The 25,499-nt window shown below is 37.0% G+C and overlaps 1 protein-coding gene across 1 annotated transcript in view; it reads right to left on the reverse strand.

The window, feature by feature from the left end:
• LOC127441887 (netrin-G1-like) overlaps nt 1–22,888 on the reverse strand; it is a 105,828-nt gene extending 82,940 nt beyond the window's left edge. Inside the window, exons 1-2 of the mRNA XM_051699432.1 lie at nt 22,783–22,888; nt 17,122–17,717 (exon numbers count right to left, since the gene is read on the reverse strand). Of these exons, the coding sequence (XP_051555392.1) occupies nt 17,122–17,538 (417 nt within the window). The 5' untranslated portion in view covers nt 17,539–17,717; nt 22,783–22,888. The remainder of the gene's footprint in view (nt 1–17,121; nt 17,718–22,782) is intronic.
• Nucleotides 22,889–25,499: the final 2,611 nt, after the last annotated feature.

Consider the following 25,499-nt stretch of genomic DNA (forward strand, 5'->3'; position numbering starts at 1 on the left):
CCTCCTATGTACCAATGTTTTCAGGCTTCCAACAGTAACATTTATACTTCTTTTTACTTGTGAACAATGCAACAAGTTGTTCTTAAAGGTCATGTATGGTGCAACATGGCAGGGTTGCCACCAAGCCAGGGCCAGTTTCTGTGTAAATTCCCGGGCCGATTTCTCTTCCCAGTCCACCCCTGCACCAAGCTAATGACCTCTGAACCCACCACCATGTTGACTTACCACAATGAGATCACTGTTTGTGCTCCCTTGAACTTTCACAACAGCCTTCCTTGACTACTCCTTTTTATCTCTTTTTGTATAACATAAATGTGACTCTGAATCATGTCAGCCCCCTCTGCCTCCAAGTCTCGGCACAGATAGTTTCTGTTAAACAAGTGACCCTCACTAATAATTTAAAGATGTTACACTTTTAAAGGGAATTATACAACAAACTCAATTGATTAACTATCTGACTATTTATGTATTCTTGACTGCCACTTAACTGTAGTGTTACTCTTAGAAATTTCATAGCATGATTAATGAGCTGTTTCTCTAATCAGCTCGGTTCTAGTGGAGAAATGGAAGATGAGTTCAATCATTCTGACTCTGCATTCTGATTAATATTAAGTCTTTAGTTGCTCAGACCTCACTGAGTGATGTCGATGTTTAGTTTAAGTCCTGTTCCCAGCACCTTTTTTGAACTCCAGATCTCTCTACGTTTTTCCCTCAAGAAGCTCTCAGTAAATGAGAGTCTTTCATTATTCACCTTAAAAAGTGCAAATCTCTCACAATAATTTCTCACAATAATTCACTCATTTCATGTGCGTCACTTTCACAAGACTATGGCAGGTGAAGTTACCAATGGATTTAGGGGAGATTCTTTTTTTAGCTACCAGTTAATACTTATAACGAATTGGAAAGCTGTCACCATCTTGTATTAGTTCCCAAAGGAATATTCCAAGTTATTTTCAACCTAATGTCTATGTATCTGTGGCATGCTGCCAATTACAGCAATTACTAGTGTTTAAAAGCAGAAATACGAAGCTCATATTTTTGTTAAACCACACAAATTCTTCAGTAAAAAAAAAAAAAGTTTTCTTATTTGAGATATTAAGATGTGTAAATAATCTTTTGAGGTGGGACTACTTTTCTAGGTGGAGACAATTTTTTTATACGTGTTACTGGTCTAATATTTTTAGGAGGACTTTGTAGAACTCCATCACCAAAAAAAAACAACAAAAAAAAAAAACACCACATGACAGCCCAATTTTACTGTTGCTGATATTATGTGGAAAAAAAGTGCCAATGATATTCTTTAAAAAATCATTTCTGTGTGTCCCACAGAAGAAAAAATGAGGGTTTGGAAAAAAATTTGGCTGAGTGAATTATGACAAATTGTTCATTTTTGGATGAACTATTCTTTTGAAGCAACTGCAGCCACACAACACTTGAAGCACACCAGTATTTATGGCTATTGCACTTTATAAAGTATATTACTAAATAGCTCTTTAGAAACTGTCCAAACAAAAAATAAACTTAGTGGCTCTTACCACTGCAAAAGTGCTCCTGTAATTCTCTGAGTGAAGATTCTTTCAGCACCTGCGACCCCTTCAATCTCAAACAAGTCTTCTGTCCTGCACTTACTCTCTTTAAGTATTCTAGTCTGACACACGCTCATCAGACCCTGCCTCAAACATTGCCAAGCCACTCAGATCAGGAGGAGGATGAGAAATTCACAGTGCCAGCCAGCAGGCCAGACACTGAAAGGAATCCCTTGCCGTCTGGAGCACACTGCTGGCAGACAGTTTGTGCTGGATTGCCAAAAGCCCTTAGTTTCATTAATTCATTTGCTGGATTTTGGCTTCGTTGGCTTTTTTTTTTTTTGTTGTTGTTGAGGAAATGAGACTGATAAGGCAAGTATCTATGCTGTAATTTATGTCTGCTTGATATTCCCATAAAAGCAAGAATGTAATGTATAGTCTGCAGGAGGATTAATTGAAAAGAGTGAGGAGTGATTCATTTTGGGAAATGTTCTTAAACGTCTGTACTCACATCTGTATAATCAGCTATACTATATATGCATTAGAATGCATATAGAGTCTTGACATTTCTTGATGGTTTCCATATTTAGTATGATATCTCAAAGCCTTATACTGTAATATTTGTAGTTTATTCAATGATGAATTCTGTTGATGAAAAACATAATATAGAAATCTGCTGGCATGGGTATTATTTTTATAGAGAAATTTTATGAGTAAGGTGAAGGCCACATAATTATGAGGCTTTTATTGTGCATTTCATGTCCCATCTGTAGCTTCATAATTTTAATACTGCATTACAATAACAGTGGGAAAGTATAAACATTATATTTATCTTGATAGCCTATAGAAAACGAGGGAAAATATCTTTGATGTTTTTACAAGATTTTATGGTTTTGGGATAGCTAAGCTCTGGCTTTCCATTTAATTTTTACCACATCTTTAACTTTATGAAAATGAAAATATTCCTTGTTCAATATATGTTAAGCTCAATCGACAACATTTGTGGTATAAAGTTGATTACCACAAAACTGTATTTTGACTCGTCCCTCCTTTTCTTTAAAAAGTGAGGCACTTACAATGGAAGTGAATAGGGCCAATCCGTAAATGTTAAAAGTACTCACTGTTTTGAAAGTATAGCCACGAGACTTAAACAATATGCATGTTAACATGATTTTAGTGTGATAAAATCACTTACTAACCTTTTCTGTGTAAAGTTTTAAACAATTTTACAACTTTTTTGCCATGATGACGTAGTCAACAAACCCTAAAATGACTGTAAAAATGACAATTTAAACAACTTTACAGCTCAGATAGTACATGTTTTAACAGAAGCATTAATTTAATCGCTTTTCTCAAATTATAAGCTTCACATTTCTGCCTTTAAACCCTCCAACAATTCGCCCCAATCACTTCCATTGTAAGTGCTTCACTGTAACCTTGATTTTTGCTCTTTTTAATTAACAAGAGGGATGAGTCGAAATAATTTTTTTGTGGTAATCAACATGGTACAAATGCTGTTGATTGAGCTCAACTTGTATATTCCTATTGTAATATTCCTTCAATGGTCATTTTTGTGTATGCAGGGGCGGATTTAGGCATGGATAACGTGCAATTTTGGTCAAAAAGTTGGGCGCTACTTTCTATAATCAAAGGAAGGTGGTATAGGGGGAAAGAAGGGGACATTCTCATTTTAAAGACCATTTTATTGGACAAAAATTTAGACATGCCCCTGCGGACAAAATTTACTTTAAGCATTTGGCAGACGCTTTTTCCAAAAATATGTCAATTATATTTTTAGACCATTGTCCTGGAAGATAAAGACTTTCAATTTTAAATGGGCATATCTGCCAAAAGTTCATATCTTCAAAGTGGATATACAAATACATGGCCTTCAAGCTAGACAAAACTTCTATTTTGATTTCATGGGGTCTTTAAGAAGTTTAAGAAGTAGGCTAACATATCTGCAGTAACATGTCCAGCGGCATGTGCGCTGAAAAAATTCCTTGCTTCAGCAAATATTGCTCTTTAAAATAAACAGATTTTACTGAAAACGTAATGCTGTCAACTTTCCTTAATTATATGCTATATTTGTGACACAAGATATTGAGATTATGCTGTACTCATAATAATAAAGAAACTTTGCTAATTATTTTGAGTGAAGCGACAACAATCTTAAGTTTAGTAAACCCAGCCTAATTTTGTAAGATTCCGTGGTGCAGAATGTGATTGAATTTTAAATGGGACCTATTATGCCCCTTTTCACAAGATGTAATATAAGTCTCAGGTGTCCCCAGAAGTTTCAGCTCAAAATACCCCACGGATCATTTATTATACCATGTTGTAAATGCCTCTTTTTGGGTGGAATCAAAAACACGCTGTTTTCGTGTGTGTCTCTTTAAATGCAAATGAGCTGCTACTCCCCGCCCCCTTTCCGGAAGTGGGCTGTGCCTTTACAGCTCGTGCTTCGGATACTATAGCAACAACAAATCAGAACCAATATGACTGAGTTCAGCCATATATGTATGAGCAACCGTAAATGATGCAAAACATAGTCATTTTGAGTTTGTGATAGTGCTTCTTATGTAGAAAATCACTTCCTGCCCTCCATCTGCATTTCACGCCACAGCAACGCAAGCTATAACGACATAGCTCTGGTCTCCGTGAATACAATCAGAGACAATGGTAACTTTAGCTGCATTAGCCGTGGAATCAGCTAACAAGCACATTCGGAAAGGCGATTTGCAAACATTCACAAAAAATAAAGTGCGATACTTACATCTTCAGGATATAAAGCGGGAACACGAACAGTTGGTACTGATCCATGCTTGACAGTCAAGTGTTTTGAAAATCCTGCTTTTTATTGACCCTCATTCACAAAGAAGTCCGGTGTAAAATGATTTGCACAAACATACACAAATTTTGGTATGTTTTTGGGCACATTTTCTTCAAAAACAAAACTTGTCCACTGCGTCTTCAGTGGCTCTGAGTACATGAAGACTCTTATGTTCACTTTTACAGCCAACAACAGAACACTTATGATGCTTACGAAGCTGAGACATTATTCTTCTCACTGTAGCTGCTCCAGCATAGAAAAAAATGGCGGACTGCGTGTTGATCACTCGGGGGAGGATCTATGATAATAGGGTGGAGTCCGTCACCAGTCGTGGGCGTGGCCTGCTCTAAAGTGACGTCACTTTAGAGCGGATACAAAAACCAGTCATTTTGAGACACTGTTTTTTACAAATAGAAATATAACAAAACAGGAATGGGTGGACTTTTAACATTGTAAGGTGGTTGTGTACACACACTGCCGACTCACATTTATGTTCAAACACCATGTAAAAGTGAATTTTGCATAATAGGTCCCCTTTAAGCAAGCATATTTGGGGCTGGCTGACATTTTGGATGAGGAGAGCTCGTGGATTTTAAGCAAGCATATTTGGGGCTGGCTGACATTTTGGATGAGGAGAGCTCGTGGTGGACAACACAAAGTTTTTGCCAAAACGTTCAAAGGTAAATTACTTTAAACATAGTGTGGAATCAGTAGATGTTTTTTTTTTTTTTTTTTTTGCTATCAATTTTCTGTGTATTCAAGTTTCTATTTGCTTAAAGAAGTTGTTAACTTATGTTACGTTTAGTTTGCAAATCCACAGTATATTAATCGTTTGTCTGCATGAGGCTAATTAGATGTGTACATGCGCAGAGTCCGCGCATTTTTTCACCAGGTAGACACTCTTCATCTTCAACCGCTGCTCAGGGCCTTCACTTACAACTCCTCACTCGCATCACAGAAACTCCGCAAACAACAGGTAATTCCAGAAAGTTAATCGCATTTCTACACCAATTTAAAATGTTTAATGCAAACTTAAAATTGTACAACCTGAAACCAGCTAACATTTTCAGAGTGTTGGTCTATATTCAGCTTAATCGATTGCATCTACAGTTTTAGCGTTCAGTTAGTGTTTGAGATGACATTAATAAATACATCAATATCATGTGAAGCATAAATTTCAGTCTCTGTAATGAGTTTCACTGTTGCCTTAAATGACATTGAGGTTGTCAATGGCAATAATTAATATTCTGTATGTGGCACTTACACTTTTCTCATGGGAAAATACTGTGCTTTCTCATTGTCAGGTAGTGGCGGAGAATTCCCGCAGATTTTTCACCGGAGAGACAGTTAATCTTCAACCGCTGCTCAGGCGTCACTCGCGCGGCAGAAACTCAGCAGGCAACAGGTAACTCCAACAGGTAAATCATTTTTCTACATGTTTCAATGCAGATGTCTCATTGAACCCCTTCGTCTTAAAGGGAAACCAGCTTACATTAGCTGAGTGTTGGTTTATGTTCACTTTTCAGGTTAATCAAATGATTTTAGTAGTTCACCCAAAAATGATATTTCTCTTGTCATTTGGCCTTCTCAAACTCGTATGACTTTCTGTCTTCTGTGGAACACAAACCAAAATTTCCACTCAAGTCATATGGATTACATTGATGCTGCCTTTATGGATCTTGAAAGTTTTTAACCTCACTGACTTCCATTATATGGACAAACACACATCAGATATCCATCAAAAATCTTTGTTTGTGTTCCCCTGAAGAAAGTCAAATGAGTTTGACATGGCATAAGACTGCATAAATGATGAGAGAATTATAATTTTTGGTTTGCCTCAAGGAGACACCCTGATATCAACATGTGTAAGTTGGTTTGTAAAAAAGAGTCACATTATAAGTATAATACTGTTGTAATATGTAGCAGGGTTTGCAGCGGTTGAAAATTGTCTCGTCATGAATGTTAAATGTAAACTAGCCATACATGTTGCTTATCTTGTCAGTTACAATTATTCTATTTTATTTATTTATTTTTTGTCTAACAGGATAGGTTCATTTAAATTATAGTCCTGGCAGGTCTACAGCTATAACTGAAAGAAGATTCATCAGAGGTTTTTTTAAGGCAAAAAAAAAAAAAAAAAAAAAGGAAACACATTTGGATGACATTATTCATATTTACATAACACCATTTTAACATATCCACTGACATTCATATAAATGAATGCATTTGGTACAGTGGTTGAATAGCTGTGCGCTTCAAATTTACTCACCCTCATGCCATCCCAGATGTGTATGACTTTCTTCTGCTGAACACAAAGCTTTTTAGAAGAATATTTCAGCTCTGTAGGTCCATACAATGCAAGTGAATGGTGATCAGAACTTTGAAGCTCTGAAAATCACAAAGGCAGCATTAAAGATATGAATATGACTCCAGTGGTTTAATCCATGTCTTCAGAAGCAAAATTATAGGTGTGGGTGTGAAGCATTTCAATATTTAAGTCATTTTTAATATGAATTTTATTCCCTGCCCAGTAGGTGCTGAAATGCACAAAGAATGTGAATCCACAAAAACAAGAGAAGAAAAACATGAAAGTGAAAGTGGAGATTTATAGTAAAAAAGTACTTAAATATTGATCTGTTTCTCAACCACACTTTTCATATCGCTTCTGAAGACATGGATTCAACCACTGGAGTCATGTGGATTACTTTTTGCCACCTTAATGTGCTTTTTGACCACCATCCACTTGCATTGAATGTACCGACAGAGCTGAGACATTCTTCTAAAAATCTTTGTTTGTGTTCAACAGAAGAAAGTCATACACATATGGGATGGCATGGTGGTGAGTAAATGAGATAATTTTTATTTTTGGGTGAACTATCCCTTTAAGCATCACTTTTCTTTTTACTCTGTAATTATTGATTTTGAGGATATTTAATTGTGCAAATAAATACAATGGAAACTGTTAATATACATTTTGACAAAGATTTTTTCTATGCATTTAGGAAGAGGAGCTTGACCAAGCACAGAAAGGAGCAGATGCCATCAATGCTTTGGAGCAGGAAGAGCGAAAGTTGCCTTTCAACCCACTGGATGTATAGATTGTCCTTGAAAATGAGCTGGGGACATTTGTCAAAACTTGGGTCAGTGCACTGACTTTTTGGGCTATTTTATGCCTTTCACATTAGCTACCCAAAGAAGCTGACACTCTTTCTTTTTTTTGAGGTCGTACAGTAAATAGTGTTGCATCCTGATGATGGAAAGGTCTGGCCACATTGAAAAGATCTTTTGAATGAATAGTTTAATTTATAAATGCAAACTGTTTCTTGTGTTTTTGTTAAAGTATTAGTTCAGAGAGTTTTCTCTTACCTGCATATATTTCTGCAGTATGCAGTTTGTTAAAAATGCATTTTGAATTGTTTATTTAGATTTACTGAAATTCTTGGCATTGCATAGCCCACTTGTATTTATGTTTTTTGTTTATCGTCATGATTTTGTTACTATTTTTGTATTTGAGAAAATTTTTTGGTTCTAGGAGAGCATGAATATCTATGTTAGATTGTAAATTTGTAAATGACAATAAAAACCTTTGACGTTCACCAGTTGTCTGTTATTTCTTCAGGTCATTTTATTTGAAAGTTAATTGAAAGTAAATGAACAGAACATAGAATTTGAAGCTGCTAATAGCTTATGAGCTTAAAATGCATAGTTGGGTAAACAGAGACTCTTAGAGTTAAAAAAAAACATAAATGTAGTAGCTGGCATGGCACAGTATTTTAAGTAACATTTTTTAATGGAAGCTCATTAATTTGGCCATAGCCAGCTACGTTTTTTTAGGTAACGTTGCTTAAAATTCCTAGTGGAATTTGCTCAAAAAGTGGGACGCAAAAATGATGCACTATATTTTTAAGCAAATCCAGCACATTTCTTTTCAGTGTGTGCTCCCTTTACTTAAATTAATATTACTTAATATGACATAATTAATGAATGATGCCATTTTGGTATCTGCATAACTACTAACATTTAAAGAGGACTAGCTATTAGAATTAGATGAAAAAAGCAATTAAGATTTTAAATTCAGTAGAATTCAGAAATACCTGCATCTCTTGGGTGCCTCTTTAGTTGTCATAATTTATCTTTAAAATCTTGCTAGAACATCCTTGTGCTTCTATAGCCCCACCCTAAAACAACTATAATGAATGTAGAGTAATTGAACATTTTGTTGTAATTAACAAGATTAATGCGTTATGCTAAACCTGGCTGCAGGATCTACTGTTGCTTTGCAGGCAAAATTACTTTGTGAAGCCTAAATATCAAATTATCATCTCTATCAAGTCATTCCATTTGTCCGTTAACACAGCACAATGAATGGAGAGAACATTGCATTGCTATATGAGTTCTGTGTTGTATTTTTGTTGATGCCGCAAACAAGATGAAGATGTAAGGTTAGCAAGAACTAGAGGAGAAAAGGCTCATCTACATGTTTTGGACACATTCCCTTGTTGCTGCAGCTAAAAATATTATCAGGGTTAACTCCCTGCTGCAAAAAAAGCTGTCCCGTACACTCTTCTGTTATGTGTATGTGTAGCCCAGTCTCTCACCTCTGTGTAGGTGATAAAATAATATAGATTATGAAACAAAACAGATTCATTGCTTTTGTGGAATCACAGCTCACAGAGTGAGGTAATATTTAGAGAACACAAATTAGACCAGCAGTGACATTTTGTTTCCTGTGTGCAATGCCACATTATTAAGGACACTGTGACAGTTTGTGCTGGTGTGTCAGGAATGCAGATATTAGCTCACGAAGAACAGCATTTCAGAGACAAACTCAGCCGGACTGAGACAAATTATTATGAACAGCATTTCAGAGTCAAGGAACAAGCACTGGTCCACCTGTCAAGGCTTGACCAGTCCAGAGTGAGCTATGACAAAGTCTTTCACATGTATTTTCCATAGAAGATATGCAGTACTGGCAACCACAGCTTACTATTATTTTTTCTCTTGAATGCTATTAAAGACGATACTACTGATCCACACTGGAATATAACCACTGGAGTTCATAAAATGTTTCTTTATGTTTTTAGCTTAGATTATTTAAAAAAAAAATCTCTCTCCTCCGGAATGTTTCATGTCTTGCATTGCTAGCTTCTTAAAATTCCTGTCATGATCCTACCTGTGGACAGACTTTTCTGAAATCCGAGACATCTTCAGGAAAACAGTAACTTAATAAGATAAGTTTGAGTCAAATTTCCCCACAGACATTTAAATTTAGAAGAACAGTAGATTATATAACAAGATACGGGGGCATTTTAAAAGTACCCTGTTGTTCACGTATTAGCAGCAGATTCTACTGTTAGGTCATTTTATGACATTATCTCAAAATCACAGTTTTTTCCCCTCATCGTTTCTTATTATTAATATGGTTTTATCTTAATCTGAATTTTTTTGGTATAAAAATTAATGAATTTGTGTGTTTATTTTGTTGAATTTATGTTCCACACAAGGTGAGCTGTTGAACATGTTAAGATAAGGCCTACAGCGGGGCTTTGTTTACTTGTGTCTACTGTTCCTTTCGCCTTTATCATATTTGATCATGCCAGGAAGTTTAAGCTTCTTAGCAAACTCAACTGATTGAATATTTTAATGGATTGCACCCACAGTGAGGAGCTAGTAAATTAGTTTAACTGTGTAATTATATCAGAAATATTGCTCTCCCCTCCCACTATAAAAAGCCTAATAAAGGCACCAAGAGAAAATATTGCTGAGTAACAAGATACTTTGTGTTCTGTACCACCAACCACTGAGCATTGCTATTGTGCCCTTGAGCACTGCACTTAACACACAACTCCTCATTGCTGTTACATGACACCCCTGTTTTCCCAACCTCACTTTCCCCATAAGGCACACTAGAGTATAAAATCAGCTCTCATTGTTTCACTGAATAAGATGAGATAAACATAGACCTCTATGACTGGCTTGTTCCCTCAAATGATGCTGTCCTCACAGGTTAGACTTAAAGTCTGACTAAAAGCTTGGCACTACTGAGCTGAAATGTAGGTGTCCGTTAAGCAGACTGTCAGTTTGTTATAAGTTCACTGTCACAATCTGAAATGAAGGTTAAAATGCTTTGACATTTTATAACAAGCTACAACTGATTGCAATTTGCCTAATTCAAAGTTGCACACAGCAGATACTTTACTAGAAGAACAGAAATTTGCACAAGTATAGACTAGGATATGGATCCAGCGAAAAATGACACATTATTCATAGTGTTCACCATACTCAATAATGTAGCATGCACCTCTAGTTCCATTTACTGTGCTCCTTGTTCTGACAGTTTATCACCGGTTGACGTTATTTTACAGATGCACCTCTGAATAAAGCCCCTCATGAATAAAATACATTACCTTCAAACACTTTAAATAATTCACCTTTCACAGATATCAAGAGATCTGTCACTCTACATGCCAAGAGTCCCTCTCACTTTCTCCCGGCTTGATGCACTAGTCCATACTTTATTTTAAATACCAGTAAACTGTGAAATTGAGCACTGCATAAAATAAAATACAAAAATAAACAAATTATGACATGAAAGATATACACTGGCGGCCAATAGTTTGGAATAATGTACAGATTTTGCTCTTATGGAAAGAAATTGGTACTTTTATTCACCAAAGTGGCATTCAACTGATCACAATGTATAGTCAGGACATTAATAATGTGAAAAATTACTATTACAATTTGAAAAACTACTTCAAAGAGTTCTCATAAAAAAATCCTCCACGTGCAGCAATGACAGCTTTGCAGATCCTTGGCATTCTAGCTGTCAGTTTGTCCAGATACTCAGGTGACATTTCACCCCACACTTCCTTTAGCACTTCTCACGCACCTTACAGTCTAGCTGATCCAACAAAAGCTCAATGGGGTTAAGATCCATAACACTCTTTTACAATTATCTGTTGTGCAATGTCTGTGTTTCCTTGCCCACTCTAACCTTTTCTTTTTGTTTTTCTGTTTCAAAAGTGGCTTTTTCTTTGCAATTCTTCCCATAAGGTCTGCACCCCTGAGTCTTCCCTTTACTGTTGTACATGAAACTGGTGTTGAGCGGGTAGAATTCAATGAAGCTGTCAGCTGAGGACATGTGAGGTGTCTATTTCTCAAACTAGAGACACTGATGTACTTATCCTCTTGTTTAGTTGTACATCTGGCCTTCCACATCTCATGGTGCTGTTTTTTACATCAGTAATGTCCTGACTACACTTTGTGATCAGTTGAATGCCACTTTGGTGAATTAAAGTACCAATTTCCTTCCAAAACAGCAAAATCTGTACATTATTCCAAACTTTTGGCCACCAGTGTACATTTCATGAGATGTAAAATTTTTCATTATTATGCATTTATTGTAAGAGTTTAATATTCAAAGCAAGGCCGTAGCCAGGAAATTACTTTTGGGTGGGCCTCAGTAAAAATGAATGGGCCAATTTTTGTCCCAAGAGAAGCGGCGCATTCAAACAGTTCTTTTACACTTTCAGAAATTAAAATGTATGCATTTTTTATACTGTTTTATAAATATATATCAAGTCATAGAATAATATTCTGGGTGGGTTTGGGTCTAATTTCAGCCCACCCTTGGCTACACCACTGATTCAAAGTGTTCTTTATTCAGCCTGATGATATTAGCTGTACAGACCATGTTTTCTGAGGTTGTATGAGACATTTGGTGCAGTTCTTTTGAACATCTATGAGATTTTCAAAGAATATGTAGTGATCAGTGTGCATGAGGTAGATTAATATAGTACAACATTTGCTGACCTTGTTTTTATTAGTATTTGCAGCTTATGCTGTAGACATTTACCATGATATGTTTATAGATGTACTATGACCATGTCAGGGATTATTGTGCCGATTTATTTGTATTTTTTTTTTAATTTTTTAATTTTTTTTATTATGACCAAGTGACTGTACATTATCCTGCATTTCACACTGCTATTAAGCAAATAAATAAATACATGGATGTGAACTATTGTTTAAAGTTTATTCTGTTATTTTGGAAGAAAAAAAACTGCACAGTGAAATGAAAGACATGAAACTAGCACAGCTATGTATTAAATATTTTGGAAATGACTAAGTTCAGGCATGAAACTCTGAAAGCTGATAGGTTCTTTGAACTTGTTATCTGTTAGCCAGTCAGCTCACTCACATGTGATATGTCAATATGGCTGTTGCAGTGGCAGTTTATTTAAATGAACACCGCAGTTGTTAAGGGCCAATCATCACCTGTGAACGGTGTTGTACAATGGTTGGAGGGGGCAGGGCATGGCAAATTATGCGTTTATTGTGGATCAAACTTAAAAAAGTGCATCACTGAACACGTAATAAAAATTAAACCCTTTGTAATAAATCACAAAATACCCCAAATAGCATAAATTCAAAACTTTTTGCATTGGTTTGACATTTCTGTATGTTATTGCACCAACATACATGCACTTATACATCAGTGACATGTTCATGTAAGTGGGTAAAAATATTTCAGATTGTCAGATTCTGTGAATATTGCTAAACTCCAATATTCAAACTAAACAGCTTGACAATAATTAAATAGTTCAGTCCTAACTTTGCTGAAATCTTTTTGATTGTCGAATCCTTTTAATATTTTTTTGACAGTAAAAAAGCACCATTGTCCAGTTTTTAAGAGGATCTCACTTGAGTTATGATGTTTCCAGCCACACTGAATACACGTCCAGAACGCTGTGTTAATCTTGTCAGCAGAATTACTGACAAAAATGTTTGAGGTGTTGTTTGATTCCGTTAACAAAGACAGGATCATGAGGATAATTAGACCATTTTAATTCAAACATTGCTGATGAAAATTTTATGAGAAATAAACAGCACTGCAAGATATTAACAATGCACTGACAATGTTTTTAAATAAAAACATTGTTGAATATAACATTGTTTATTAAAATTATCCTGTCATAGTGTTGTGAGGATTTTTCCGCCTTGTTGATGAGAGAGGTCAACAGAGAATGACCAGACTGGTCCAAACTGACAAAGTCTATGGTAACTCATATAACTGCTCTGTACAATTGTGGTGAGAAGGATAGCATCTCAGAATAGCTTTCTGAGATGCTATTCTGGTTGGTGTTGTTTTGGCGGCACGAGGGGGACCTACACAATATCAGGCAGGTTGTTTTAATGTTGTGGCTGATCGGTGTATATAAATGAGCTTAATCAAATATATCAACAGATACATATAATATAATAACTTAAATACAGTGCATCCGAAAAGTATTCACAGCGCTTCACTTTTTCCACATTTTGTTATGTTACAGCAGTGTAAGAGCAGTGAATGTTTTTCTCTTTTTCAGTGTTGTTGCTTTATTAATATTCACTACAATTTTATATGTTATCAAATGCAATTTAAAGGACTGTGGTTATTTATATAATAATTATTTTATTAGTAGATACCCTGTGCCCCCTTTGTTTTTCCTTGATATTTTTAAAGCATTATAAAGTGAATCTGGACTTTACAGTGCATCCGGAAAGTATTCACAGCGCTTCACTTTTTCCACATTTTGTTATGTTACAGCCTTATTCCAAAATGGATTAAATTCATTATTTTCCTCAAAATTCTACAAACAGTACCCCATAATGACAATGTGAAAGAAGTCTGTTTGAAATCTTTGCAAATTTATTAAAAATAAAAAACGAAAAAAAAAATAAATAAATAAATAAATCACGTACATAAGTATTCACAGCCTTTGCCATGACACTCAAAATTGAGCTCAGGTGCATCCTGTTTCCACTGATCATCCTTGAGATGTTTCTACAACTTGATTGGAGTCCACCTGTGGTAAATTCAGTTGATTGGACATGATTTGGAAAGGCACACACCTGTCTATATAAGGTCCCACAGTTAACAGTGCATGTCAGAGCACAAACCAAGCCATGAAGTCCAAGGAATTGTCTGTAGACCTCCGAGACAGGATTGTATCGAGGCACAGATCTGGGGAAGGGTACAGAAAAATTTCTGCAGCATTGAAGGTCCCAATAAGCACAGTGGCCTCCATCATCTGTAAATGGAAGAAGTTTGGAACCACCAGGACTCTTCCTAGAGCTGGCCGCCCGGCCAAACTGAGCGATCGGGGGAGAAGGACCTTAGTCAGGGAGGTGACCAAGAACCCGATGGTCACTCTGACAGAGCTCCAGCGTTTCTCTGTGGAGAGAGGAGAACTTTCCAGAAGAACAACCATCTCTGCAGCACTCCATCAATCAGGCCTGTATGGTAGAGTGGCCAGACGGAAGCCACTCCTCAGTAAAAGGCACATGACAGCCCGCCTGGAGTTTGCCAAAAGGCACCTGAACGACTCTCAGACCATGAGAAACAAAGACTGAACTCTTTGGCCTGAATGGCAAGCATCATGTCTGGAGGAAACCAGGCACTGCTCATCACCTGGCCAATGCCATCCCTACAGTGAAGCATGGTGGTGGCAGCATCATGCTGTGGGGATATTTTTCAGAGGCAGGAACTGGGAGACTAGTCAGGATTGAGGGAAAGATGAATGCAGCAATGTACAGAGACATCCTTGATGAAAACCTGCTCCAGAGCGCTCTGGACCTCAGACTGGGGCGAAGGTTCATCTTCCAACAGGACAATGACCCTAAGCACACAGCCAAGATAACAAAGGAGTGGCTACGGGACAACTCTGTGAATGTCCTTGAGTGGCCCAGCCAGAGCCCAGACTTGAACCCGATCGAACATCTCTGGAGAGATCTGAAAATGGCTGTGCACCGACGCTCCCCATCCAACCTGATGGAGCTTGAGAGGTCCTGCAAAGAAGAATGGGAGAAACTGCCCAAAAATAGGTGTGCCAAGCTTGTAGCATCATACTCAAAAAGACTTGAGGCTGTAATTGGTGCCAAAGGTGCTTCAACAAAGTATTGAGCAAAGGCTGTGAATACTTATGTACATGTGATTTTTTCTTTTTCTTTTTTCGAATTTAAAAAAAAATTTTTTTTTGAATACATTTGCAAAGATTTCAAACAAACTTCTTTCATGTTGTCATTATGGGGTATTGTTTGTAGAATTTTGAGGAAAATAATCAGTTTAATCCATTTTGGAATAAGGCTGTAACATAACAAATTGTGGAAAAAGTGAAGCGCTGTGAATACTTTCCGGATGCACTGTATGCAATTAAGCGAATGCACAATGGAGCTTGACTTTTAGATAGAGCACATAAATGGGCTTCTTACATGTGTTAACATGTTACCATAAATAAACTTACCTGTGCATGATTTTGTTAAGGAATTTTGGGACCGTAATTTCAGTCGGGGACAAATAGAAGTGTAGTTGATACACCTTCACCTTCACCTGCAATCAGTTATGTAGTGTGCACATCAACACAACAGAATACAAAACACTACGCGCTGTAGGTGTGCGCTTGGCTTGAGTCGCGTAAATGCATATCACACTTTGTAGATACGCCATTGCTATAATAATGTTGACAAAATGAAGAAGTCTGTAAAAGACTTAATACGTGCCTGGGATTAAGAATCCACAACACAGTTAAAAAGGATCTAATACTTTACTATAGTCATTAAAAAAAACTTATTTCAGAAATTTATTTCAAGTTTTCGTATGGTCTTTTCTGTAAGTTGATATATTTATGTCACATGCATCACCGCCAGTGTCACTCTGCCACCACGATGGAGCGGTTGTCACAATGATGCTAGCAGCCCTATATGGCAAGCCAATCATATCACATGGTGTAAGCTGATAGGTCCTTTGACATGTAATTGGGTAGCCAATCAACTTGCATACTCTCTCTTTGCCTAACATTTAAATAAGCTCAATTTGCAAGTAAGCTGGTTTCCTGCATCATGCTGCCAGAGTTTTCACAAAAAAAATGCTATTTACTCAGGTGGTTTCTGGGGCTTTTTCTTCTACCAGTTTGCACGGTAAGGTCTGCTTTTGGCCATGACACATAAAAGTGCGTCTTAATCAAGGTAAGCCATAGCCAAATCAGGCACTGGCACACATCGCTATCTTAGGCCATTTGTTTAAATAAATCCACATATAGCTAGGCTGAGTCACTAGTTAAATAAGCTCTGGGCTTTCCAGGTACAAGTACACATGAGTCAGGTCACTAGCCGTTTAAGCCATTCAAGCGGGCACAGACACACATAGAGATTTCATTTATTTGCGTAATGCCATTCGGCCAAGCAGACCAAGGGACACCAAGCTAGCATACATACGACTTTGCACACAAGCCTTGGCGGTAGATCTGCTTGGTGTTGTGGGATTGCCTTTTATGTTATGTGTTTGTGCAGGTTCCCTGCTTTGTTGGATGATTATATTTATGTCTAATTGTGCAGCAGCATTTTATACATGTCTTGTGTTTTTCTAATTGTACAACAACAGCTGAACTGTCATATTTACAGTTTAGCAGTCATTATAAAAAAGATCTGACCGCAAAATGCCACGATTCACTGAACAGAATAAAGTATTCCAAAGGCTGTGGAACAATAATAGAGATATAGTGTTTTTTTGTTTTTTTGTTGTTGTATTTACTAGGTAAACTGCCCTGTTTGGACCTTATTCATGAAGCAAGAGTAGAATTTTTTTTTGTAAATTATTCATAAATCCATTCCTATTGCGAAAAGAATAGTTTTATATATGGTTTACGTAGAAATGTAAAAGATCTTGTGTTTCAGACTAAGGCCATTCATCAATAGGTGCACATAAAAATCTCCCAAACTTACCAGAGCACAGTACATCTCAGGTGGGTCTCCACAGGTGATGTTGGGTGGGTCCAAATATACTCTCAGGTATTTGGTCATGTCAGTGGCTTCAGGTTGGCAGGCCATGTAGTGCCAGGCCAGTCGGTCCTCCGTGTATACCTGTGACTTACAAACATCATAGTGCCCCCATGAGGCTGGATAATGTTGCGTGGCATGACACCAACTCACCCACAGGGCCTGCATTACAGACATTACCAGTAAGTACATGGTTGCTGCTTTCTGATGCCACATTAAAGAGTTTGATAAATAATAAGCAGGCAGAGGGTGATGAGGCAGACTGCCTCTGTGGTGACACTGAAGTTTATTGGGTAAAAGAGGCAGGAATCTGGGGCAGCATGCCAGCTTTGACTCAGCTTCTTTAGGCCACTCTAATTTCATTAATTAATGTATTTTCTTCTGATTGTGTCGGAGGGATGGTTTAACGTGTTTTGACGAGGTTGCGGTAAGTGCGGGTCACCGGTGTGAACAAATGATATTAAATCCTTCTTGAAGCCATTAGTGGAGGCCATTTCAGGATATCCTCCTGTCCATTGCTGTTCCAGTGCACTCTCCACAATCTGCAGGGGAGAAGAAAATGAGAGGAAACAAGAGTGTGTCAGTGGAGGAGGTATAGGATTGGTATTTCTCGAATAACAAGGAGCCGAGTTGAAGAGGTGAGGAGGTGCAGGTCAAGTGTTTTCTATTGCTGAGACCTCATAGAGCAACATCCTAAAAATACCTGCTTATTACAGAAGGCGAATAGACAAACATCCCTGTGGGCACAAACAGACCATCTAAGTCTGCACGTCTCTCAACAGTGCAACTCTCAACAGTCTCTCGGCTATTTGAAATGTGAAAGATTCTGTCCAAGTGCGAGGCAAGCAGTGGAGGAAAGAGGCCACGTCCTGCACATATTTTTTAATATATATATATATATATATATATATATATATATATATATATATATATATATATATATATATATATATATATATATATATATATATATATATATATAGATATAGATATAGATATAGATATATATATATATATATATATATATATATATATAGAAAATGGTGCGCATACTTCATGTTTTACAGATCATTGAATTTCATAGACTTTTTAATGCCAGACATCTACATTTTCAGGCTCTTTTTAGTGTTCTGTAATGATCAGAAACTACTACAGTAATCAGTTAAAATTCAATTGAACATTTTAGTAGAATTAATTACATGATATGCTGGTTAATTAATCATATTTATCACATACAGGTATCTGAATATTTGCTGAGAGAAGCCCCAGAATGAAGACAATTAACAGACTTTAAATGTAAATATATTGTTTGTTGTATTGAATATAAGCATATCACTGCCCTACAGTCCAGAACAATAAAAATTGCAATCAAGTTTGTCTATATGTCTGATGTAGGCTTAGGGGCCGTTCACACAGGACTCATTTCATCTGGCGTATTTTTTTAATTGTTGGTCTATGTAAAAATGTTCTAGATGGATGTCTCGCTGTTTTCCAGCATCTCTCACCATGAGCACCACATTTTTAAGATGCTGTGTAAAGTTAAAAGCAGTTTACTTTGCTTTTAAAAAAGTTTTAAAAAGAACTGTTTTAACACAGTTGAAGTGTGGCTCAACACACTGTTCTGTTCCATTCTTTTGCACTCCGTCCAGCTGATTTTGAACACAAGAATGCATCGTGTGTAAATGGCTCCTTAAGTATTCTGTTCTTCTCAAGGTAAGTGTGGTCAGATGAGGTGCATTGCCTGTAGTAGCATACGGGTCAGGTGGCTTTCAGTAAATGCGTTAATTTATTATGTAATTTTTTAAATAATTAATTATACACATTTTTAAACGTTATTAACATGTTAAATTCACAGAAATCTGTAATAAAATATACAGATCTCACTGGAAATTCGGTATCATGAGGTCGATAGTTTTGTATGCTAAAATTGCTCTGTTCCTCTGGAATGTCCAAATATTCCTTTCCAAACCTTTCCTGGCCCTAAAAATACCAAAACAGTGTTCTTTTAATTACTTCTGTGCAAATACAGTATTTCGGTAGCTGAAGTTCAATATGGATGTGACAACAAAGACACAGCGCAGTCAATATTCAGGGCATGAAAAGTCTCATGATGGTGATGCTTGTCTGGAATTCGGCACATTGAGTCAGAATTAGGAAGCAATACAAATTTTTTACAAAAATTCTATGTTATCATGTTTAAGAAAAACATGCATGTCTCTAACATGCAAACACATGGCCATACAGCATGAAACAATATATAGGTCTCAGAATGCATTCCTCCAAACTACTTTCCATGATATCCATCAAAATGAGGAATCCTTGATGGAGGGGTATGAATGGCTGATTAGATCCATGCCCCCTCAAATTGGGGGACGAGCCATGATAGATGAGACAGAGGAGGCTCTAAATGTGCTGTGTCAATCATGTGGATGCCTAACAAGGAGCCAATTACCACGTTCAGCCCCTGGCACTGGGCAGGATGTGATTAATAAGATGTTACTGTATAGCCGTCAGCATCATGGGTTTCATGAAAATGTCAGTAATGGGACTGAAATAGAGGCTTCTGTAAAGCACAAGAACAGGCGATAAGTTAAAGGAGGCAGTCACGGATAAAGGGATAGATAAGGTGCGGTCCGGTATCACGCAAGTGTTTTATCACACTCCTAATCCAGATAAAGCTTTAGTCTCCCAGTCCTGTGATTGGGTTACAGTAGAGATGGGAGATATTTTTTTTCCATGCACTTAACACTAGGAATTTGAGAAGTGTGAGCTTATCAGGCTTGCATTAGAGAGGAAACTAATACATCTGAGGGAGATACCAGAGGAATGAGAGCTTCCTGGAATTTTCAAGAGATGAATGGAGACAGTGGACGAGCCAGCTCATCACAAATAAAGGGAATTTTTTATACTATATCCGTGAGCAGTGGCTGCCTCGTCACCTCTGTATCAAGCCACATACGTAAAAAGACAGTCCTTAGTCCTCGCTCTTTAGGAACTCACAATATTGCCCCTTCTTTATATTAAAGGGATGGTGGATTAAACCACTCGAGTTGCATTGATTACTTTTATTCTGCCTTTATATCTTTTTTGGAGAATGGAAGTTTTGGACTCCATTGACTTACATTGTATGGACAAAAACACCTCATACATCTTTCAAAATATCTTTGTTTGTGTTCAGCAGGAGAAAGAAAGACATACGAGTTTGAGACAGCATGAGGGAGAGTAAATAATGGGAATTATCATTTCTGGGTGAACTATCCCTTTAAGAGTGGTGAATTCCACCTGAAAGATTCTGATGTTGAAAAAATATATCATTTCTGATTTTTTCAGTTTTCTCTGAAGATTTCTCTATTGCACATGGAGCAATATGTTTTTCTTTTTAACATCAGAATTCCCACAGCAGGAAAACGAGAGAGCTTTTGCTACGAAAAAGACCATGAATGTTTTTCAAGTGTACTATATATCCAGAGAGAGTGTAGTGCTGACTTGGGTATTTTTCCATGCGTATGTTTTTCCCGAGCCTGTAAAAAACACCCCCGTGTCTGCTTGTATTTTACTCCCCAGGCAACTGAAGCATACCAGAGTGTTTTAAGTCAGTAGACACCCACAGCACACGTCTTGTGGTGGTTACAGGTATCCTGTAAAACCACTGCGAATTCTTCTATTTATTTAGTGGTCTCTCCACTAACCTTGTTGTCCCTCACACTGTCAATGCAGCTGGCGTGCCTTGATCATTCTCCCTCTTCCCTTAAACCTCTCTGTGCTGTTCTCTCTTTCTCAAACACCTAGTACGCCATGATTTCCATTGGCTTGTGGAGTGGAAAAGGAGCTGTCCAGGTGCTGAAACGGCAACAAGTCTTAACAGCTTAGCATTCTCCATGTGTGAAAAAGCTTTTTTAAGATTGTGAATCTTTGTTTTCTTTCACTTTGTGAACTGACAGTTTATCATCTGCTATCTTGCTAATGATGTCAGATAATGAAGAATCATTGCAATTTACTTCTATTTAGATCTTGCTGTTTTTTTTTTTTTTTTTGTTTGTTTGTTTTAAATACTGCTAAATTCTGCATTAAAGCTTCACATGCATTCATTAAAATAGTGCATGGCATGTTCTTCAAAACATGCAAGAATACACCAACACTGTAAAATGTGATCATCTGCAATTGTTACTTAAAGGAGCTATTTGAATTTGATTCAGAAATGTTAGATAATATTTTTGACTTAAATTAAAACAAATTAATTTGGATGTTTCCATATGAAGCAACATTTTTTTTTAGGTTTAAATAAAAACATTTTATTGTATGCTCCCAAGAGTAATGACGATCAGCCTGTCACTTGCTTCCCATCGGACCACATTCACCACATACCAGACGCACATGCATAATTGAACGCCTCTTTCCTGAAAGGTTTGCATGCCCTGACACACAGAGAAAGCGACGTGCGGTCTAAAGTGCTACTCGCTCCGCTGAGACCAACACAGACAATCACGTCGTTCCAGTTAACTCAACTTAAGTACAGTATCTGCTGAGCTCCAGTTAAGAGGGAAACGCACGTGAATAATCACGCGCGCACTTTTCATTAAGTGATCAGCAGTAGGCTATGTATTGACTTTAAAACTCCGTCTTGCCATCTCTATGTGATATTCCCTATTTGTGTTTAGACATTTAATAACAACGTCTTATAAGGTTTAGACGTTCATGATTAATGACCAATTATATCAGAGAAGTGATGATGTGCAACAGGCGAGGCAGGTGTGTGCAACAAAACGTAGCCTACTGTCTTGAGACAAAACAACAATAAAAACAATATCAAAATCAAAATCAAACAAAACCATTTTTAACACTAGACAAAACACTTTTCTTTGCAGACACAATACTGAAGATCAATGTAAGGTTTAAGTAAACAACGTCCAAACACAACAATGAACCTGAAACTCGTTCATGCGCGCGCATGATTCATGGAATAAAATGGTAACACTTTAGGCTACAAGTGAATGCATCAGGTATCATGAACAAACGATGAACAATATATTTTCTGTAGCATTTACTAATCTTAGTTAATGTTAGTTCATAAAAATACAACTGTTCAATGTTAGTTCATGTTAGTTCATAGTGCATTAATAAATGATAACTAATATAACTTTTGATTTAAAAAATGTATTAGTATGTTTTAATTAACATTAACTAAGATTAATAAATGCTTAATACGTATTGTTCATTGTTAGTTCATGTTAACTAATGTTGTTAACTAATGTTAACAAATGGAACCTTATTATAAAGTGTTACCAATAAAATAATACAAGCTTGGACAAGTTATGGCGATTACAGAATGATTGTGCGATATGATACCATCAGGAAAAACAAACGAACAACAACAACAAAAAACTCTTAACTGTTTTTTTTTTTTTTTTTTTTTTTAATAATGGAAGTGTGGGTCATATTACAGAAAGGTTCAAGTCTTTTAACCTGCCTAAATCGATTGTGTAAAATAGAAATGTAATAAAGAGTAATGTCCCTAGCTCTGCTAAGAAAATACCTGCACATCTACGCTACAGTATGATAAGAGTATTTCGATTCTTGCAACACATACGAGCGACAGAAATAACCCACCTTGACAGATTCCCCGACTGAATGCATCCACTGAATGAATCCTATCCGTGATGATCAGAAACGTTACTCCAAAGTAATTGACGTAATTCAATAATCAGGTTCTTTTACACGTCTGTCAACTGTTCATCAAGCAGCTGAAATGATACACAATGATAATTCTGCATACTTTACTGATATGAACTCCAACATTTTTAAATGATTGCAATAACCCTCGGCCCGTAAAATACGAATTATTTTGGACAAACTTCCAGAGAAATGCAGTTGCTGTCTGCGCTTAACCATGAGAACCGGGAGAGAACAACTAACATGCCGAAAGCGATCGTCTCTAAATGTAAGTTTGAGGGAATGGAGAACCGTTTACAAGCTCCACTTGAGCTCTCCGCTGGGTCCTAAAGGAACCCTCAGTTGCAAGAATATTTAGGCATCTACTTAAACAGGTTAACCTTTCAAATTCCTTTACATACTGTATTGTACATATCTCAAAAGCCAGTGAGCTGCCTCTCTAGACAGCATTTTGGCGCGTTTATGAAAGACAGTTCGAACGAACGTTGAATTCTACAGTTCTAACTTGTTCAAGAAAAATAATCACATTTTAATTTTGATTAGTGAAAAAAGCGCAAAGTGAACAATTTCATTGCCAATATGTCTATGTTTGATAAATAGATAACATGGAAGCGCAAATTAAAGGATTGTGACTGTCGTTTGCAGCTCTCAAACCTGCGTCGGAGTGTACACACCCCATTATTGCCGCTTGGCATAAAGCAAAAATGCTGAGAAGTAATTGACGGTTAAGCTTTTCGCTCTCTCAAATCACCCACTCACAGAAAAAAAAAAAAAGTAAGTTTGTTTTTCGTTAACCTCTTAGGACTGATTATGAGAAACATCGTGCAGCTTTCCTACTGAATCAATAGGGCAGTGTTCAGAGCCACACATGTTGAAAGAGCAGCAGTGACAGTAAACAATCTACTCGATCTACAGGCTGCTCTTGAAAATGACTGTGAAACATTTCCAAGTATTTGTATGGTCATTACAACGGAACACATTTCAAGTTGGAAGTGGCCATTTCTGATCAATAATCTATTTAGAGTCTACTACAAGTAAAACAATGAGACGACATTAAACAAGCAGTGTTGATTTGCATTGTACAATGATGAATAGGTCGATTTAAAAATATATTAAATTTTCAAGGTGCAAATGTGTATGTCAAACAACCCTCAAAGTACATACTTCCATTTTTCATGGCTCGGACCGCTTCCATACCAGCAAGTGCGAGCTGAATTGCAAAGATTTAAAGGAAATGTGTATTCCTATGTGTCATCCATGACATCAATAATGTCATATTTAGCTTCTGTCAATATTTGATACTATTCGTTGGTACATAGAGAATGGGTAAGTGCTGATTTGTGTGTGTGTGTGTGTGTGTGTGAGAGAGAGAGAGAGAGAGAGAGAGAGAGAGAGAGAGAGAGAGAGAGAGAGAGAGAGAGAGAGAGAGAGAGAGAGAGAGACTGCAGTGTGGCTTGTTTGAAGACAATCATGCTTGATCTGTACATTTAAAAGGACAGGCTCTAGTCTAGTGTAGCCTATATAGAGAATGATTGTAAAGGATTTATCATCACAACACAAATTACTTTAAAAGACATGTCTTTGCTGATAGAGATCTTGTGTGTGACTCAACAAACACGCTTTGTTATTGATTACCTATGCCATTTATATGCAACAAGACCCTATAAACCCATTAAAAAGTTGCAAGGTAATTTCCATTCTGATGAAGGGGATTTTGCCGCAGCCAAGTCCTGAATAGCTATTAACATTTGACTGAAGTACAAAACTTGGTGAGTGTCAGAAGGTGCAGCCTTTGCTTGCAGTCAGCGTCGTGCTGTACTTCACATTTCTATTAAATCTTTGATCTTTCAATCAGCCTAAGAGCCACACTAGACACCGGCCGGTCACAGAAACCAAAGTCCTGCAGCTGTGTGGTTTACTTTGATTGGACCAGTAGGCTAATGCTGGGAGTCTATGGATACTTTATGCTGTTAGTGACAGTAGTTCTTACGGTTGTATTTTCTGATAACTAAGTCTCATTTTTACTATTCCAACTGGATTAACTTTCTTAGCAACAAAGAGACAAGTTTAAAGAGTGGTGCTTTTGATTGTGTGGTTGTTTTGTTGACTTCCGTATGCATGTTTGGCAATAATATCCAGTTTTTGGTCCGACACCTGTTATGGGGACTGAATGTTGTTTTAAGTCCTGTTTGCTTGTTGTGTCTATTGATGGCTTCAAAGAGAAGCCCACCTGCCATGTCTTTTATCAGCTACAACCTCCCACACAATGTAAGCAACACAGAGTGCAGTTTAGACATCTGGGAGTTGTGTTGTTGTGTTGTTCTTCATGCTTTAATAAGAGTAAGGCCTAAAAACTTCACGAAAACACATCACAGTATCAAACACTACTGTGCTACCTTTCTATTCCCGCAGCAATTGGTTTTTATTTCAGTGTTGTCAGTTTTGTGGTAGTATTGTTGGATCAGGAGGTATCATTGTGCATTATTGCTAGGTGACACTTCTCATGTTTCACTTGGTATTAGAGCACTTGAGATATGCTTTGTGATTGTTTTGTGTCTTCACCTATGGTGGAAAACTATGATTCATATATACATTTTGAATTCAAGGTTTTAACTGTGGCAGATAATTAGTAAAAGTAAGATGTGGATAAAATA

This window comes from Myxocyprinus asiaticus, chromosome 6 (assembly GCF_019703515.2).
Source record: "Myxocyprinus asiaticus isolate MX2 ecotype Aquarium Trade chromosome 6, UBuf_Myxa_2, whole genome shotgun sequence".
Taxonomy (NCBI): domain Eukaryota; kingdom Metazoa; phylum Chordata; class Actinopteri; order Cypriniformes; family Catostomidae; genus Myxocyprinus; species Myxocyprinus asiaticus.